Source organism: Ovis canadensis, chromosome 15, assembly GCF_042477335.2.
Source record: "Ovis canadensis isolate MfBH-ARS-UI-01 breed Bighorn chromosome 15, ARS-UI_OviCan_v2, whole genome shotgun sequence".
NCBI lineage: Eukaryota > Metazoa > Chordata > Mammalia > Artiodactyla > Bovidae > Ovis > Ovis canadensis.
Genome location: NC_091259.1, coordinates 82,729,441 through 82,749,092, shown reverse-complemented (window position 1 = coordinate 82,749,092; position 19,652 = coordinate 82,729,441). Strand labels below are relative to the sequence as shown.

The 19,652-nt window shown below is 52.0% G+C and overlaps 1 protein-coding gene across 4 annotated transcripts in view; it reads left to right on the top strand.

The window, feature by feature from the left end:
- The window catches only part of CHST1 (carbohydrate sulfotransferase 1), a 93,409-nt gene extending 81,914 nt beyond the window's left edge, over positions 1-11,495 (top strand). For 3 of the 4 annotated variants that reach the window (XM_069555535.1, XM_069555534.1, XM_069555538.1), the window contains exons 2-3: positions 7,768-7,864; positions 9,354-11,495. In XM_069555535.1, coding sequence (XP_069411636.1) covers positions 9,396-10,631 — 1,236 coding nt within the window. In that variant the 5' untranslated portion in view covers positions 7,768-7,864; positions 9,354-9,395 and the 3' untranslated portion in view covers positions 10,632-11,495. Of the gene's footprint in view, positions 1-7,064; positions 7,115-7,767; positions 7,865-9,353 lie in introns of those variants that run through there. The other variant, XM_069555537.1, reaches the window with a different exon arrangement.
- The last annotated feature ends 8,157 nt before the right edge of the window (positions 11,496-19,652 follow it).

The window sequence follows — 19,652 nt, the reverse complement described above, 5'->3', positions numbered from 1 at the left end:
GTATCCAGGAGGCGGGGCCTGGGTACTATTCCGATGACGACTCCGGCTGGTGGGGAGGGGCGGGGGGCGGGAGGGGGGGGACAGGAAACCGGGGCCTTTCCGTCCGGTGTGGGTGCAGAGTGGCCCGCCTACTACAGGCCCGGCTGTGGTAGGATCAGCCCGAGACAGAGAATGGGCCCTTCTGACTCATCCCTCCCTCGCGAGGAGTCAGGCACACTGGGGCCATGCGGCAGGAGGTCGATCACTCTCCCTGCTGCTGGGGAAAGCTTCCCTCAGCTCGGTCGGGACCGCTGACCGGCAGGACTGTAGGTAGTCTCTGCAGTCTGAACAACAAGGGTCTCCAACCTACACAGGCGGTGAGAGCTTCATGGCGGAGGCTGTGGCGCTACTGTAATTTCTTTGAATATTTCCAGGCCACTATTGCCTGTTTGTAGGTTTGAGTTATTCAGTCGCTCGGTAGTGTCTCTTTGCGACCCCACAGACTGTAGCGTGCCAGGCTTCCCTGTCCTTCACTGTCTCCCAGAGCTTGCTCAAACTCATGTCCATTGAGCCGATGCCATCCAACCATCTCATCCTCTGCCGTCCCCTTCTCCCCTTGCCCTCAATCTTTCCCAGCATCAGGGTCTTTTCCAATGAGTCGGCTCTTTGCAGCAGGTGGCCAAAGTATTGGAGCTTCAGCTTCAGCATCAGTGCTTCTAATGAATATTCAGGGCTGATTTCCTTTAGAATGGACTGGTTGGATCTCCTCGCAGTTAAGGGACTCTTAAGAGTCTTCTCCAACACCACAGTTCGAAAGCAGAGTAGTCCCTCAAAATCATGCTCAGGGTTGTTAGTGAATCCCACTCTGTGCCCAGCCCTGTGCTAAGCTTCATCAGCTTTCTGTCTCACAATCCAAATATTCTAAAGATTCTGTGATCATCTTTCCCATTTCATAGATAAGGACAGTTGAGGCCTATGGAGGTTAAGTGCTCTGCTCAGGGTAAAGCATCAGCAGTAGGAGTCGACCCAACCCTGCCTGGTCCCACAGCCAGGATGTCCAACCTCCATCCAGCCTGCCTCCTCGCACGCCTATGGGTAACGTCTCAAGGAGACTTGGAACACCATGCATGTCCGAGGGTCAAAACGTGGATGTTGGAGTGACCTGCTCTGGAGACATCGAGGCTCATGAGAGACAGCCAAGCCTCTCTGCTGATCGTGAAAAGTTGGTGGATGGTCATCTCTGGATGCTTGTCTTTGGAACCATGATTGTGAGAACTTGCCCCCACTGGAGGTGCCTGAAGGATGTGTGTACTGGTTCCGTGGGGGTCTGTGGATAAGCCATGAGGCCCAGGGACTCGAGATTGTGTGCAAAACACATGTTTGGATTGGTGTGGATCTGGAGATAAGGACCATAGACCCCACAGGGTTTCAGATTGAGGGGGCATGACCCCAAAGAGAAAGAAGCACTGGGGCTTCCAGTCACCCCTGGGCTGACCCAGACCTCAGAGGCTGAGTCTGGACACCATCAGATCACCTCCTCCCAAGGCTGCACTGGCTGAACTACATGTGGGCATCCTGCTTACCTTGAAGGTTGTTTCAGGACACAGTCCTGCTAAACTTGTCCTTGGACTTACTAGGTATGGGGTCTTAAGGACAGTGATACCTGCTCAGGGCTCTCGAGGAGAGCCTTCTGGATAAATCTTGTGTTGGATTCAGTAACAGGAATAGTTGGGCATCTCTTGAGCAGGTGCTATAATCTTCACCTCATGGATCCCATGAAACACGTAAATGAAGTATTTCCCTTTTCTCATTGGCTGCCAGGTAACTCTGACCTGTCTGTGTAACCTCACGGGCTGTTGTGCACTGACCTGGCTCCTCGTTCTTTTGGAAATTCATACCCCTGTTTTCCCCTTGCCTCATTTTCATCACATTATTTTCCTTAGGAAGAAAAAACTGTGCTGTTTTATGTTTTAACTAAACAAACGTGAAACCCTGTGAGGCCTATGGTCCTCTCTCCAGATCCACACCAATCCAAACATGTGTTTTGCACACAATCTCTTGAGTCCCTGGGCCTCATGGCTTATCCACAGACCCCCATGGAACCAGTACACACATCCTTCAGGCACCTCCAATGGGGGTAAGTTCTCACAATCATGGTGCCAAAGACAAGCATCCAGAGATGACCATTCACCAACTTTTCACCAACAGCAGAGAAGCTTGGCTGCCTCTCATGAGTCCCGATGTCTCCAGAGCAGATCATCACTGGCTACTGCAGACACAGGGATTAAGCATTTCCTTTCTGCAGGCTCCATCCCAGAGGCCTGTTTGCCAACTCTGTGCCCCCGTCCATCTCTTCCCCCATCCAGCTCCCTCTGCTTCTTACTCCAGTTTCAGAGACCCCAGAGCCTCGGGGCTCCTCCATACTGACTCCTGACTCTGATGAGCTGTATCATCTGATACAGTGATCAGGTTTTTTTCCTCTGCTTCTCCTGTCTTCCCGGACTTCACAAAAGCAGGGGAAAAGGGAACAAGGAGAAAACCGGGAGGGGATTCATTTCCCCAACTGGGCCTTAGCGGCTCTTCCCAAAGCCTCAGGTCCCGCTTTGGAGGTCTCCCCCTTTTTCAGCTCCTGTCTTGTCTCAGCAGCCCCAGGTGACTTCTGTCCCCTGCCTGAGCAGACTGAGCCCAGTTTTTCTGGCCGAAAGATGGCGAATGCAACCCTGGTGCCTTGGATATGCCGGTGGAGATTGCCAGCCAGCAGTGCCCTGGGGAGAGCAGTGCCCTGGGGGCACAGTGAGACGTCAGTGCTGGGCCTCAGTGCCACACCCTGTCATCAGTTGTCCCTCCAGTTCTTGCATGAGGTGGCTTCTGTTTCCCAAAGTTAATAAACTGGATCAACATGCTCAGTATAAACTGTGCCTTCCTCCCAACAGTCTCCTAGCTCCTCCCACCTGGCAGCTACAGTTAACTGGTTCGGTGCAAGTTCTTGTGGTTGTTTATGCATTGATTCAACTAAATGTGTGTGTGTGTGTATAGATATACTCACATACATTCCCTTAAAAAAATGAGAAATGGTGGCACACTATTGCCCATGTCTTTTCTGGCCCTAGACTTAAAATTTTTTTTTTTTTTACTTAATAATATATCTTGGGTGATTGTTCCACCTTGGTACTTAAACATCTATGGAGCCTTCTCTGACAGAATTGGTTAAAAAGAAAATGCTCGGGTGGGGGAGAATGTTAATAATGAAAGGGTTAAGTCTCTAGGGAAGAGAAGGGATGCTCATGGGTGGGTGTTAGGAGGTTTGAGAGCCTTCTGATCGTGTGTGTAAAACTGTGGGCCCGAATGGATCTTCAGGGAAGAGGGATTGTGTCTCTCCAAGGGGGTCTGTGACCCAGAAAAGACAAAGAACCACAGCATTGGGTTGTGAGGATTAAACAGAGCAGGAGGCAGAGATTAACTCGTCAGAGGGCAGCGTCCCTTGGTTCTTGGGCCTCACCGGGGCAGCCACGGATCAGGCTGAGACAGGGGCAGAGCTGCCAGCCCTGGTAGCCTCTTGGAAGGTGACTGGAGCCTTCCCGCTAACGAAGGAGGGTTCCCGCATCGTTCAAGGAGGGTGGTCCTGACCCTGAGGATGAAGTACAAGGGCTTCCCGCGATCGGACAATTCCGATGGCCAGACCTGGGACGCCCTTAAGGGTCACTGGGTTTAGGGAAAAACACAAAGAGGCCAGGGGGTGAGTCCAAGGTCACTAGCCAGGCGAATGCAGAGCCTGTGGGTTGCTCCAGCCTATGACATTCGGTGTTCCTTCCCTGCTGGAGCGGAAGGAGACCAGGGAGCCGAGGCCCTCCAGATGCTGTGAGGCTGTCTGTTGCCGCTTGCCTCATGGTGTGTGGGTGAGGGAAGAGGGGAGCACAGAGCAGAGCCCGCAGCCCGGGTGGGCGTGTCATCCCCCCACCTCGCTGCTCCTGCAACATCGCCTCCCCGCCGCCTGCCTGCCTGCATCCTCACATTAGACTGCAGCCAACCAGGCAGGAATTCTGAACCCAGCCGAGACGCCGCGTTAAGGAGCTGCACTGCAGGATGTGGCCACTAGAGGGCAGCAGGGAAGCCACTGCGGCGGTTCCGCAGAAGAGAGCTCGCCGGCTGGGAGAGTGTGCAGGAAGGCAGGGGCTCCGGGCAGACGCTTGCCTGGCAGAGGTCTGGGCACAGCGGTCAGGGAGCGTGTCTGCCTCAGGGCCACAGTCAGTGCTGATGGGTTATGAGAGACCTCCTTGAGACAGAAAGCACACGAGGCATCAATGACGATAAAAGTAACTTAACACTTACTGAGCACTTCCTCCTCGCTAGACACTAAAAAATCAATCCTAAAAAAACAGGCTTGTTAAAATTATCCCCATTTCTTAGGTGAGAAAACCAGAGGTCCAGGGAGACTGGGGGAATCTGGTCATCCACAGGGCTGGTGCCAGAGCCAAAGTCCCAAGTGCAAGGCTGTACCATATTATACGCCTGTTCAGATGACTACTGCTACATTATACTTAATTTACGGGTGGGGAAACTGAGGCTCAGAGAAAACGAGTGAGTCGCCCAGGGCCGCATCCTGCTGAGTGACAGGTCCAGGTAGGTATGGTTTCAAGGCTTGAGCTCTTAGCTCTGAATTCTAGTTCTCCCAGGTGGAGGTGTTTCCCACCCCCATCCTGTACCCTAATTTGAAGGTAGCTGGTTCCAAAGTCTGAACTTTCCTTTGAGAGTGGGTGACTCCCAAGAGAAGTTCGATTTTGGATGCCCACGTCTAAGGCTTGCCTGGATTTTGACTCACCAGAGGTGGAGGGATGCCAGGCCAGAAGCTTCAAGAAGCCCCAGAGAGGGGCTCTGGGGCCCACAGTCCAGCTTAGAGGATGGGGGTATTGAAGGTATCCCTTGCAGTGGCCAGAGCTCCCCTGGGAACAATGGGGCCCGGCCTCAGGGCCTCTGGTTTCCAGGGCAGTTGCTTCCAGCATACCAAGGACACTTGGCGGGCCCTGGGCCTGGTTCTGCCAGGCTGGCAGGCGAACAGGGGCATTTCTAGGAGGGCCTGACTTCCTCCATCTTCCCGTTCCCATGCCCTGGCTTTGCCCTCCTTGGGGGTGGGGGGTTGGAGGGGTGACAACGGGTGGCCTGCCTTCAACATCTTCCCCTCCCGGGTGTCCAGATTGCACCTTGTAAGTCTGAGTCCTGCTTTTTAAGGGATTTATAGCATCGCAATGATGCTTTAATTCCTTCTGATTTATTGGCAAAGACAGCAGCTTCCAATCCTGGCCTTAGTTTTGGGGGGTGGTGGTGGTTGAAGGAAGTGAGGGGAACAAACTTAAAATGGTTTCCTCCTTGAAAGATGCTCATCTCTAAAGAAAACCTTGGGTAAGGGAACTCTCTTTAAAGCTTCATTTCCTGTCTTGGTGAGGACCAAAGGGTGCTGAATGTAGCTGAAGAGGGAGTAGGTCAGGGAGGAGGATTTTGAGCATACTGCCTGGCTGAAATCCTGGCTCTATGCTTGGAGAAGTTATCTGTGTAGAACCTCAGTTGTCTTATCTGTAAAATGGAACCATGATCCCACAGGGTTACTGTGAGTGCTAGATGAGCTGATGCCTGGAAAGGGAGCCTGTGACTGGGAGAAACATCATGAGTGCCCAGAAGTACTTGCTTTCTTTCATGTTATTTTACCCATCGTGCTCAGAATAGTACCTGGCTCATGCTAGATAGTAACATGCTTGTGAATAAATACAAAGGAAATATGGCCGAATGAAACAGCACTGCCGCTAAAGAACGGACTCCCGAATAATTTAAAAATATTACTCTGCTCGAATATCGGTGACTTTCCCTACCTGTTCTCTAAAGACGTTCACGTTTGTCTTGGGGCACTTGGGCAGGGCTGGCCTGCACTCTGCATGGGTCACATATAAAGCTGAGACGCTGTTCTCTGTGCGTCCTCCGAGCAACCCTGCTGATGGAGACAGCGTCTTCTGCTCTTGTGGGGTGAGGCAGTGTGGGATGGGGGTGGGTTCCTCAGCTCACACTGGAGGTTCCCCAGAACCTGACTGCGCCTTTCCCCTGTTTACTGCCATCTGGTGACAAGGTACTGCTTCCTCTAAGCACCAAGCAGGGTTTTGCACCTAAAACAGGCCTCCCCGAGCCGCTTCCAGCCCCCTGCCCGTCCCTGAGCTTCAGCATGTTCCTTCTGCACCAAACTGATGGTAGAAGAGCCACAGCGCCGGCCCAAGAGTCTGATCCAGAGGGACTCGCGTCTCTCCTACTTCTTACTTGCTTACCACTCCCATTGGCGCGGTCTCTGAGCCTTAGTTTCATCATCTGAACAATGGGAGTGAGGACCCTGACCTTCCAGCAGGGGCTCTCAGGAAAACAGACTCTCTCCCTGGTGTGGGGAGCTGGGTGAGTGAGTTGAACCCGATAGCACCCATTTGGGAAATGAGGACCCACTCGTCCCGCCCCCAAGGGGAATTGTGCCCAATAGTGAACGTGGGAAGAATATGCAGAAGGCGCAGGCATTCACCCAACCTCCACGAGCCCAGTAGTTCAACCAGACCAGACAGCAAAGGGAAGAGCATGCTCTAAGTCTCAGAAGTCATCTGAACATCGCCTTCTAACATCTGGTGCCTCTCGCGCTGATTCACAAATGAGCAGGGGACATTAATTACATGCATGTCTGAAGGCCCAATATGGGTAACCTGGAGGAACAGTGAGTCAGGTCTTCTTGGGGGGAGGGAGCATGGGCTCTGGGGAACCTGCCGGATCTGTGCCTCAGCTTTCTTGCCTGTGAAATGGAACCGATACTGGCTTCCACATAAAGTTCTTGCGGAGCACTGATGAGCCAAGGTAGGTAAACCGCTTAGCGCTTAGGAAATACTGATTGGATACTAAGCGAAACAATGCTGTGACCTTGGTGCTTTGACTTAGGGTTTGCAAAGAGCGTGAAGGTCAGGGATGCTCCCTGGTCCATTTGTGCTATGAGTTTCAGGTAGTCATTTTCCTCTCTCTGTGTGGGTGGAAGAGGAACCTCGCTTCCTTTCTGTCCCTTCCTCCCAGGCTTCAGAGGGTGGGCTGCCTCCACTGAGCTGCCGTTTCCACCTGGAGATCTGGGGTGAGGCTCCTTGCTCTTCCCGACTTCCGCTAACCCCCATTGGGGAAAATCACTGAACAAGGTGAATCGCAAAGGGTCAGGATGCTGCGGATTTTAAATGCAGAACCCATCTGGACTGTGCTCCAGCCGGCCCCGTGTTCTGGGATAGCTTTGACCCTGATGGTACTGTTGTTGGGCACTAGGTACTGGGTCTGGTTGGGTCAGTCCGATCACCAGAGCTGAACTGAGCTGGCCAGCTTGGGGGTGTTTATGTCCAGTGGATTTCTGTGCATCTCTCTTGGGTGGTAGCTGGGACGGGTGCCTCTCTGGGGTGGTTCCCTACATGGGGCACTGACTCTCAGCTGGGCATGCAGGCTTGCCAGCCTCCTGCCCACTGGAGAATCACTCTCTCATAGGGTATGGGTAGCGGGTGGGAGAGGTGGGTGAAGGGGGTGGGATGCTGCCTGGGACTCAGAGGGCTGGACTCAGGGACTCAGAGATGGCACTGGGTTACCTGGAGCCCTGAGTCTCAGTGGGTAGATCTGGGAGAGCAGACAGGGCTTGTGTTGCCCAGCCCTAGGGAGCTGTCCGTGGGGCATACGAAACAGGGGAGAGAGGTGGGAGGGGGCGCTGGGAGCCCCTTCAGCACCACTGCTCTCCCTGTCTCCTTGCAGTCTGCTGGCCACAGGACTGCTGCACGGGCTGTGACTGCCGGCGAGGCCTGGAGATCCGGCAGCTGCGGACTGCCCAGCGCCGAACAGCCCCCCTTTGGTGAGTTGGTGGAGCTCTCCCCTGCCTTTGCCTTCCCCAGGGCGGGTCACTGAGCTGGCCTCTCTTGGCTGGGGGTGGTGCGGGGGGCAACTTTCAGATGCTTGGGTTGGCCCCTACCCCGGGACCCCAGCAGACCCCCACTTTCCCTGCCCTCCCATTCCCCACACTTCCTCCGTTCCTTGAGATGCCCCTTCTCTTCCACCCTTCTCCTTCTCTCTCCCCGGCCTGGGTTCTCTGGGGCCACTGTGGAATCACAGTGGGGTCCCTGAGCTCACCCTGTGGGCTGAAGGGGGTGAGGGCCTAAGGGTGGAGGCCCTTGAGGACTGGATGGGGGAGGGGTGCTGGAGGAACCAGTTCATCCAGCTAAACCAGTTCACTCACGTGCCCCATGACCAGGACCCCTTCCTCAGTAGACGTGTGCATAGCCAGTTGTGTCTGACTCTGCAATCCCACAGACTGTGTAGCCCACCAGGCTCCTCTGTCCATGGGATTCTACAGGCAAGAATACTGGAGTGGGTTGCCATTTCCTTCTCCAGGGGATCTTCCCGACCCAGGGATTGAACCTGTGTCTCTTGAGTCTCCTGCATTGGCAGGCAGATTCTCTACCACTAGCGCCACCTGGGGGCCACCCTCTTCCTCAGTGGCCAGGAGCAAATCCTGGAGGCCACTGGGGCCTGGGAAGGGGTTTCTCAGCAGCCCCTGGACCCTGTCTGCTCTGGGCCAGCTGCCTCTGAGGGAGTCCATGAGCCCTGAGAGTCCTCCACTGGAATAAGCTGGTCACCTGCATCTGTAAATTGGATGGGGGGAGCAGGAAGGGCTTGACATTGTTGTCCCCCTTCCCCAGCCTGGTGGCCAGAGGTTGCTAGCAGCCCACCCACTCAAGGCGTGCAAGGGTTCTTTTTGCATGGGGCCTTGGGTCAGGGGGCAGCAAGTGACATGGGCCCTTCTTCCTCCTGGGGGTGGGCAGAAGACAGAAGAAAGAGGACCACACGGGGAAGTGGGTGCCAGTTCATGGGAGTGGAAGAAGATGCAGGTGGCCCAGGAGATGCCAGCAGGGGTTGCAGAGATGCAGATGGCCCAGGAGATGCCAGCAGGGGTGGGTAGGCAGAGAAAGAGGAATGGTTGAGGTGGGTGGGAGCTGGTCATTCCCCAGGTATGGGAGTTGAGGGAGTTAGGGTCTTGCCCGGTCAGGCCCCACTAAGCTACTCAGTTCTGATGGGAGGCCCCACAGTATTCTGTAGGTTAGGCCCTGGGGTATAGGAATGGGTTTCCTAAGAGCCCCCGGGAGTCCCCAGAGAATGGTAAAGTCTAGCGTAGGAGCCCTTTCAGTGCTCAGGTGTATGTGGGAGCACTGAACCATAGAACTGGGGCCCCTCCCCTGAGGGCTGGAGACCCAGCTCCTCTCAGGGAGCAAGCTGGTGCCTGCCTCCGGCCGTCAGGGGCACCCAAGTCTGGCTGCTCCCTGACGGCTGCCCGCCTTGGCCCCCAGACCTCACATGCTGGAGAAGCAGCCCCATGAAGGTGCCCAGCCATGCAATGTTCCTGGAAGGCCGTCCTCCTCCTCGCCCTGGCCTCCATCGCCATTCAATACACGGCCATCCGCACCTTCACAGCCAAGTCCTTCCACACCTGCCCGGGCCTGGCGGAGGCCGGGCTGGCCGAGCGGCTGTGCGAGGAGGGCCCCACGTTCGCCTATAACCTCTCGCGCAAGACCCACATCCTTATCCTGGCCACCACGCGCAGCGGCTCCTCCTTCGTGGGCCAGCTCTTCAACCAGCACCTGGACGTCTTCTACCTGTTTGAGCCCCTCTACCACGTGCAGAACACACTCATCCCCCGCTTCACCCAGGGCAAGAGCCCAGCCGATCGGCGGGTCATGCTGGGCGCCAGCCGGGACCTCCTGAGGAGCCTCTACGACTGCGACCTCTACTTCCTGGAGAACTACATCAAGCCGCCGCCCGTCAACCACACCACCGACAGGATCTTCCGCCGCGGGGCCAGCCGCGTGCTGTGCTCCCGGCCGGTGTGCGACGCCCCGGGCTCGGGGGACCTGGTGCTGGAGGAGGGGGACTGTGTGCGCAGGTGCGGCCTGCTGAACCTGACGGTGGCCGCCGAGGCCTGCCGCGAGCGCAGCCACGTGGCCATCAAGACGGTGCGCGTGCCCGAGGTCAACGACCTGCGGGCCCTGGTGGAAGACCCTCGCCTAAACCTCAAGGTCATCCAGCTGGTCCGGGACCCCCGGGGCATCCTGGCCTCCCGCAGCGAGACCTTCCGCGACACGTACCGCCTCTGGCGGCTCTGGTACGGCACCGGGCGGAAGCCCTACAACCTGGACGTGACGCAGCTGACCACCGTGTGCGAGGACTTCTCCAACTCCGTGTCCACCGGCCTCATGCGGCCCCCGTGGCTCAAGGGCAAGTACATGCTCGTGCGCTACGAGGACCTGGCCAGGAACCCCATGAAGAAGACTGAGGAGATCTACGGGTTCCTGGGCATCCCCTTGGACAGCCACGTGGCACGCTGGATCCAGAACAACACGCGGGGAGACCCCACCCTGGGCAAGCACAAGTACGGCACGGTGCGAAACTCGGCGGCCACGGCCGAGAAGTGGCGCTTCCGCCTCTCCTACGACATCGTGGCCTTCGCCCAGAACGCCTGTCAGCGGGTGCTGGCGCAGCTGGGCTACAAGATGGCCAGCTCGGAGGAGGAGCTCAAGAACCCCTCCATCAGCCTGGTGGAGGAGCGGGACTTCCGCCCTTTCTCGTGACCGGGGCTCCGCGGGTGGGGGCAGGGGGCACACGATGTCGGTTTTGATAACATGGACCGTTTTTAACTGTTGCCTTATTTCCCCCTTCCCTCTCCCACCCCGTCTTTGGTGTCCTACCTTCCCTGTCCGCCCCCCTCCCCACTTCCACCTGCCTCTCTTTGTCTCTGAAATTTGCACTATGTCTTGGACAGGAATCCTTGGGGCAGAGGGGGTGGTGAAGTGGGGTCCAGTCCCCACCCCACACCGTTCAGACACTCGGGTGTGTGTCTCTGGTGGATGGTGACAATGTTTACAAGCACCACACGTACACATTCACATACGCACGTACACACACACACACACACACACGGGCGCTTGAGAGGAGAGACACCCCAAACCACACAACTGAGGTTTTTTGAATGGACGAGTGGTCAGGGTATGGTAGTTTTTGCACTGTCTTACTTCAACAAGGTAAGAGGTTAAAAACAAAAAGGCCACCTGTCTCTAATTTATGAATGGTGTTTATCCCTCCCCATCCTGCTTCTGCCTCCCAATATCCGCTGCCCCCCACTCCTTGGAGCAGAGAAAACTGCCCCTTCCTGCCCATCCTTGCCTGTCGGTGAGCAGGTTTTTACTGTGAGGTGAACGTGGACCTTGTTTATTTCTTCCAGTCTGTGGCAACGCTGTCTGTCTGTCTGTCTGAGTTTTGTGGCTGCCCCTGGACCAGTGATGGCTGATAAATATTATGGTTTTCTGATTGATCTTGGGGTCCATCTGTGATATTTCTTTGTGCCAAAAAAAGAAAAAAAAAAAGAGTGGTTCAGTTTGCTAAATGAACATTGAAATGCTTTATCTGTGTTTTCTGTGAATAAAAGAGTGCAATGATGTCTGAGTGTGATTATGGGACATGCTGAAGGGGTGAAGGCAGAACTTGGTGGGGTCCAGGTGTTTCTGGCTTTGGGGAGGAGAGACATGGAGATGGAGGAGGGGATTCAATGACCAGTTGCTGGTTTTCAGAATTCGTATCACCCTCAACACCCTCAACTGTGAGCTCACAGTTTCATTTCCCTTCGGTTAGTTGAGACCAGTCACCTGATAGCCAGGGGGTGATGCTCAAGTGGTGCGGCTTGCTGGATCAGTGTCTGGAGATCCTGATGTCCTGGTGACTCTTTCCCGTGCCAGATATTACTCCTTTTATTGCTGGGTCTGGGGCCAGGATAGCCGGGGAGGGAAAAATATTCCAGAGTGGCTTGACTCAGGGCAGTGGCCTCCATCAGTGGTCCAGATGCATTCGGTATTTTAACAGCTAGTGCAGGTGTCCCGCTGGCTACACTGGGAGTACCAGTCCTGCTTACTTTCCTGCCGATCTTTGGCAATCTAGCAGCTGCCTTCACGTGGCTTCCCCAGCTCTTATTCTAAGAAAACAGCCGGTCTCTGGGGTGGAGTTCACAGCTTTGTTGGCCTGGGAGAGAGAGAACTCCTGGGATTAGGCAGCTTCAGAGGTGCAGAGGATGAGATGGCTGGATGGCATCACCGACTCGATGGACATGGGTTTGGGTGGACTCCGGGAGTTGGTGATGGACAGGGAGGTCTGGCATGCTGAGGTTCATGGGGTCGCAAGGAGTTGGACACGACTGAGCGACTGAACTGAACTGAGAGGTCCTGGGCTTCTCAAGCTTGGCAGAGCCGTCACCCAGGGCAGTACAGCCTTCAAGGGATTTATTTGTGATAAACAGGCCTGCATGACAAAGAACCAGAAGCCAGAGTGCTGGCCTGTTTCTAGGGTCTAAAGACTCGATCTTAGAGCGCTCTTGGAGGCCCTGCGTGCCCTGGTTCCTGCCCACCTCCAGCTTCACCTGAGCTGTGTTCCCCTTCACAGGGAAAGCCTTTCGGCTTTCTTTCAATTCCTTGAACGCACTGAGGTTACTGCTCCCGATTTGTTCCCCTCTCCCTGTAACCACACCCTTGGTTGGTGCCTCTTCCCCCCATTCGGGCTTAGCCACATGCCTTGTCTTTGTCAGTGGCTTACAGCAGATGAGAAGTGCCTGAGCTTTGGAACTTGATCCTTTTTGCTGCTTTTTAGATGCCTTTAACTGCCTTGTGAAGGAAACCCAGGGCAGCTTGCTAGAGAACGACAGACCACGCAGTGGAGAACCAAAGAGCCCCGGCCAGTGGCCAGCCGGTTCCTCACTGACTTGGCCACTGATACAGGTGCACCAGTGAGCCTCAGCCCAAGTCAGCGACGCAACCTGGCGTAGACTGCGGGAAGTGCCTTGCTGAATCCAGCCAAATTTCTGACCTACAAACTTGGGTTAAGAAAAGTTGTTTTAAGCCACTAAGCTTTGGAGTGACTTGTTATGCAGCCAAAGCTAACCAATACATACGGCACTCTGGCTGCTTGCAGCATATTTGCTTAGCTCTTTCCTCATCGCTGGGTTACTCCTATTGCCCTCTTAACCTAGTTAATATCTGCTCATCATTATCATTATCAGCGCTTCTCTGGTTTTATCAGATTGGTTCAGTTATCCTAATCATGGTCCCCTGTATAAGTGATTATATTAGATATCCTGAGTACAGGCCCTTATGGCAACATACACATCTCTTTTACAGTGTTGATCACAATTGTAATCATACTTTTAATTATAGGACTTGCACACGATAGCCTCCAGTAAACACTGGTTGCATGAATAAAAGAAGGGATAAAACAGGTGCTTCCCACTGGATGAGAGAATTTGCTTGTACTGCTCCTTCACCGGGGGGTGGGGAGGGGTGGGGGGGGGACGCCCTTAGGAATCTGAATGAGGCCGGAGACGGGGCAGCTGATGCCCTCCCAGCCTGTTTCTCGCAGGGGATGGGGGTGGGGGGAGGGGGTGTTCAGCTGAGTTTTGTTCTAAGAGTCCACATCATCCCCCTGTAGTCAACAATTCTTTTTTTTTTTTTCACTCCACACACCTACACTGGCTTCCTGGTTTTTTGTCTTTGCCATTTGTTACAATTTCCAAGGTTAACGCTTGTAGGGAGAAGAGCAGCGAAAAAACACATGTAGGGAATGTTTGCAGTTTACCGAGCACCCTTTTGCCTCCCATCAGTCACACGTCTCCAGCGGCTGTTTCCTGCTCACACAGAGGCACCTTCTTCCAGCCAGGAAACGGTGGTCAGAGCGCCACGTAGGCAGGGCTGACCCGGCCCCACCCCGGCTGTGTGTAGCGCCTCGATGGCTTAGATCCTAAGGAGTAACTTCCTGGTCTTGTCCCCGTCCTAAGGGCCCCTCTCATGCCGCTGCCTGGAGGGCTGTGTCCTGCCGGTTCTTTTCATCACAGGCTTCCTGTGTTTGTGTGTTCTCACCTGCTCGCTCTTGTTTCTTCGTATCAGCAGACACTCCAGCCTCCCAGCCCCACTTCCCTGGGACTCAGGGGAGCTCACTGAGCGCCACTTCGCATTATTCCACAGGGTATTATCCAGAACAAACCTGCCCTTCCTGATTCATCCCCTTCCTTCCTGGGGAAGGATTTCTCCCTGCTGGAATGCCTTTACTCACTGGGAAGGAAAAGATGTACGTGAAGCCCCTTCCCAGACCCATGGAGAAAATACGCAGGCTTCTGTCTCCCGAGTGCTGAAAAATAGGTTGGAATCAAGTCCTTAGAGGCAAGTAGTCAAGGTTTGAGCGCACCAGGGGTATAGCTGCAGCCATGGGCTGAGTGGTCACGAGGTGAGCTCTGTGTGTGTGTGTGTGCGCGTGTGTGCATGTGTGTGTGCAGCTGGGAGACTAATGCCCAAACTGAGGATCTGACTGGCCTGGGGGCCTGCAGCCTGCCTGCCCAGGGCATACATGGGACAATTACCCAGGCTTCAAAGAGCCCTTAAAGCTTCACCCAAACCTCCCATCTCCCTGCCTTGCCTCTGTCTAATTGCACTTTTTGCTTCTGGGAGTTGTCATCTGCTGATGACTTATAATTACAATGCCTTCTTCATCTTGGGAACCATTATGGCAAAATGCTTGATTCTAGGTTCCAGTTCCATCTTTGTTGTTAGTCAGTGTGTGACCCAGGGCGTATCACAATTTTTCTGAGCCTCCATGTTCTTATCTGTACAAAGGTAATGCTTATAATACCTGCCTCAGAGGGCTACTCTGAAGATTGCATAAGGTAACGCATTTAAGTGCAGGGCACTGTGCTTGGTGTATAGGGAATGCCTATTAAACGCTAGCCATTATCATCATCACCATGTCATTTTATCCACGGTTATTAGCAGGGTGCCTGGGACATGCTCAATGAATATTCGTTGAATAGTACATTTTCTTGGTGAGCTCTTCTCACATGAATGCTAACGATGCACAAAGTTACTCCTGAACAAAAATGGCCCAGCAGTCAGTGCAGTCCCCTTATTCAGCCAAGGCCTAGAACCGAGGGTTAACTAGGGGGAGGCAAGTAGGCGACAGACAGAAATGCCCACAGAACGGCTGCGAAGCATGAAGACAAGCTGGCCTACCCACGGGATGGTACCTGTAGGTGTCCAGCGCCCTTAGGGGAGTAACCCTCAGGACTGGAAGTTGGCCGAGATGACCGGCTGTCTTTTGGCCACATGTCCAAAATTATCAAAATTCCTGGGAAATGCCTTCCCAGGATGGCATTCCCTTCCTGCTCAGCTGCTATGTCTAGATCAGATGGACTTGGCCTTTCTGCCCCCTTTAAGCCACCTCCATCTGTGCTCTTTTCAATTCACAAAGGACCATTTTTCACCTGGGGACCTAGACCCAGTCTTCTTCCTCCTGAAGCCCCAGGGAAGCCCACTGTCTCCAGCAGTGAAGGATGTTGAGTTTTCTGAGACCGGAATCTTAGCGCTTCCTGGAGGGGATCTGAGAACACGAGCTGAACACACCCAACCGCCGGGCGGTTTCCTCCTCTGGCACGTTCCAGCATCCAGCCTCCAACAACAATGCCTTCTGCCGGCATTGCGTCCTGCGCTCTTCCTTCCCTGGTAACACCTCAGCCTTTAGCAATGTCACTCTGGCCTTCAGCTGGCTTTGGGAAGCTGGATGTGGCTTTGGAACAAGACCCTTTGCACAGAGGGGAACGGGAGGCATTTAAAACCATCCAGGAGGAGTAGAAAATTAGCAGCTCAGGTGACAGGAGACTCACCGTGAGAACTTGCTCCTCTGCATCTTGCTAGACAAGCCAGAAGTCTACCCTGAGCCTCAGTTCTCAGCTGCAGCCTGGGGACTGCACTGGAAAAGAATGTGTCTTGTGCAGCAGCTGGGTGTAGTGGGCCGCCTGTGCCCATCTAGTCTAGTTAGACTTATTGGCCAAATACTGCTCCTGACTTTAAAAAAAAGTGTTTATTTTGATGATTACTGAGAAAGGTGAGTTAAAGATTCCACACTGGGATTGTGGGTAGATTGATTTCTCTATTTCCCCATGTAGTTCTGTCACTTTTTTTTGCTGTGTGATTTTGAGATTGTGTTTTTAGGTGCTACAAATCTAAAATTATCATAATTTCTGATGATTTTCACCTTCTCTCATCGTGAGGTGTTCCTGTTTACCATGGTAATGCTTCTGCCTTAAGTCCGTTTCATCTAATGCCAGTATAGTGACACCAGCTTTCTATGGAGGGGCTTCCCTGGTGGCTCAGGCGGTTAAGCGTCTGCCTGGAATGTGGGAGACCCGGGTTCGATCCCTGGGCCGGGAAGATCCCCTGGAGAAGGAAATGGCAATCCACTCCAATACTATTGCCTGGAAATTCCCACGGACACGACTGAGCCTTCTATGGGTAGAATTTGTGTAATTTATTATTCCATCTTTTAGTTCATATCCACGCCTTGTAATTACCGACATATTTGACCCAGGGACTGAACCTGAGTCTCTCACATCTCCTACGTTGGCAGGCGGGGTTTTTTTTTTTTTTTTTTTAACCACTAGCACCACCTGTCAAGTTGGACTGCGAAGAAGGCTGAGTGCCGAAGAATTGATGCCTTTGAACTATGGTGTTGGAGAAGACTCTTGAGAGTCCCTTGGACTGCAAGGAGATACAACCAGTCCATTCTGAAGGAGATCAGCCCTGGGATTTCTTTGGAAGGAATGATGCTAAAGCTGAAACTCCAGTACTTTGGCCACCTCATGCGAAGAGTTGACTCATTGGAAAAGACTTTGATGCTGGGAGGGATTGGGAGCAGGAGGAAAAGGGGACGACCGAGGATGAGATGGCTGGATGGCATCACTGACTCAATGGACGTGAATCTGAGTGAACTCTGGGAGGAGGTGATGGACAGGGAGGCCTGGCGTGCTGCGATTCATGGGGTCGCAGAGTCAGACACGACTGAGCGACTGAACTGAGCTGAGCGACTGAACTGAGCTGAGCACCACCTGTGAAGCCCATTTGAATTTACAGCTACCATCTTATTTTGCACTTCCTATTTGTCTCACCCATTATTTTTAACCTTACTTTTGATTATTTTTTTTTGTCTATGACATCTTTTTTCCTCCACTGATTAGAGATTTACATATCTGTTTTCATTCCTTTAGTGGTAATATTAGAAACGACAAATTCCTTCTTCAGTTTATCCAAGTCTGAAATCAGTCAATATCTTCACCCGTCTCTTGAAAAACACACTTAATACCTTCATACACTTTAATTCTTTGTGCCTTCTTTTAAATTTCTCTGTGATTGTTGTGATGCATTTTCAAAGCATTATATGTGGTCTTTCATTGACTTTTTCTAAATGATCAAATTTATTAGTGTGCCATTTAGATACAATAAGCTTCACTCCTTTTAAACATACGGTTTGATCAGTTTTGACAAGTGCATAGCTATGCATCACGACAATCAAGATATAGGAAGGCTCAGCCCCCAGATTCCCTCGTGCTCTCTCTCTTGCCATCAGTCTCCTCCCCTAAACCCCAGAACTTGGCAACCGTTGAGCTGCTTTCTGTCACTATAGTCTTAACTTTTCCACGATTTTGTATAACTGGAGTCATGAACACGCAGCTCTTTGTGTCTGGATCCTTTCACTTGGTTGACGACGGATATTCATCATGTTGAATGTATCGGTGGGCTGTTTCTCTTATTTCTGAGTGCTCGCCATTCCTTTGTGTGGATCCAGACTCCTGCCTGATGTCCTTTTCTTTCTACCTGAGGAACTTTTGATCGAATATAACATTTTTTTGGAGTGCAGGTCTACGGACAATGAATTCTTTCAGGTTTCCTTTAAAAGTCTATTTTTGCCTTCGTTTTTGAAAGACGCTTTTGTTGGCTTTAGAATTCTAATTTGATGGCTTATCTTTCAGCAATGTAAAGATTTTGATTCACCATCTTCTGCCTCATATTGTTTCTGATGAAGAATTTGCTGTAATGCTTAATTTTTTGGTTTATGTGTAATATCTCTTTTCTGTAGCTGTTTTTAAGATTTTCTCTTTATTACTTGTTTTCAGCAACTTTGATTATAATGTGCTTTGGTAGGTTTTTCTTTATCAGGATTCTGCTTGGGGTTCCTTACACTTCTTGTATGTGTGAATTTATAGTTCTCATCAGATCTGGGAAATGTCAACTGTTTTTTTCCTTCAAATGTTTTTTTCTGGCCCCCTCAACTTTCCTGAGATTCTGACTACCTGTATATAAGGCATCTTGACATCATCCCACAGATGACTGATGCTTGTTTACTCTTTTTCCTAGCCCTTTATCCTCTGTGTGCCTAGTTTGAATAATTCTTAATCTGATGTTCTCAAGTTGTCTAATTGACTCTTTTGCAATGTCTAATCTGCTATAGTGCAATTCAGCACGTTTTTCATTTCATATTTGTATTTTTCCTTTCTATATGGCCCTTGTGTCTTTTATGTTATGTATTCCATTTTTTACCCTCATTGTATTCACATTCTCCTTTATATCTCTGAAAATGTTTATAAGACTTATGTTTCAAAGTCATGCGTGTGTGCTAAGTCAGTTTTGTGTGACCCTACGGACTATAGCCTACCAGGCTCCTTTGTCCATGGGATTCTCCAGACAAGAATACTGGAGTGGGTTTCAGAGTTCTTGATGACTAATTCTGTTATTGTTGGGTGTGTTTTTATTGATTGATTTATTTTCCTCTTGATTATGAGTCATAGTTATCTGCTTTTTTTTGCATCGTCCTGTGATTTGAATTGGATGCTGAATGTATTGGTCAAGGGCCAGGCCAAGACAGAACTGCCATTTATAATTTCAACAGGGACCATTTAATATAATTAATGATTAGCAAATAAAATATGATTAATTACTAAAGGGGTTGTAAAGGAGAACCCTTACGGAATATGAGAATGACACATGCAGGAAGCCCCACTTCCTCTGGGGTGGAGGGAGAGCAAACCAGGAAGGAATTAAGAACTTGGAAGAGGCATCCCGCACACCTCCTGCCTAGATCCAGATCCTGGAGAAGATGTGGCTGCTGCAGGAACTCACTGCCTGCCAGAGGAGAAGCAATGTTCCAGGGGGTGTGGGCCAGAGCATTCCATCACATCAGTACACCACATGACTCGAAAGCTCAGTAGAGAGTGCAGGAGTGGGGTGGGTGTGGATCCTGAGAGTCTAAAGGGTCTGCCTGTCGAGGGGCCGATAAGGCAGGGCACTGGTGGGTCAACACGGGTTTGCAAGAAGCGGTCTCCTGCTTTCTGTTGGTTCTCAGTCATAATACAGAGTTTCCTTGTGTATGTATTTGTTTAGTTGTGAACTGTGGTTGACTCAATTTCCCTTGAATTTCTATTTATGGAAATTCGTGAGGCCTGGGATTGCAGAGGGTTCTTCTGAAGAGTATTTTGTATTCTCCAGTGCCAGGCCCCTGGAGGGCACTTCTTGGCAGCAACCGCTGTAAATTAAGTTGTTGGTTTGTGGAGTTTGGGGACCACCCAGGTGGTGTGAATTCAACTTGGTTGGTTACAAACTTGTGTCAGGGATGACTGATGACTCCAAATTCTCAGTAGTTATTTTTTCCATTTTCCACTTAGGGCTTCGTTTTAAGACATTCCATTTTTCTTGCCCTCCCCGTGATGGAGGGCATTGTTGATATTACTCCTTTGT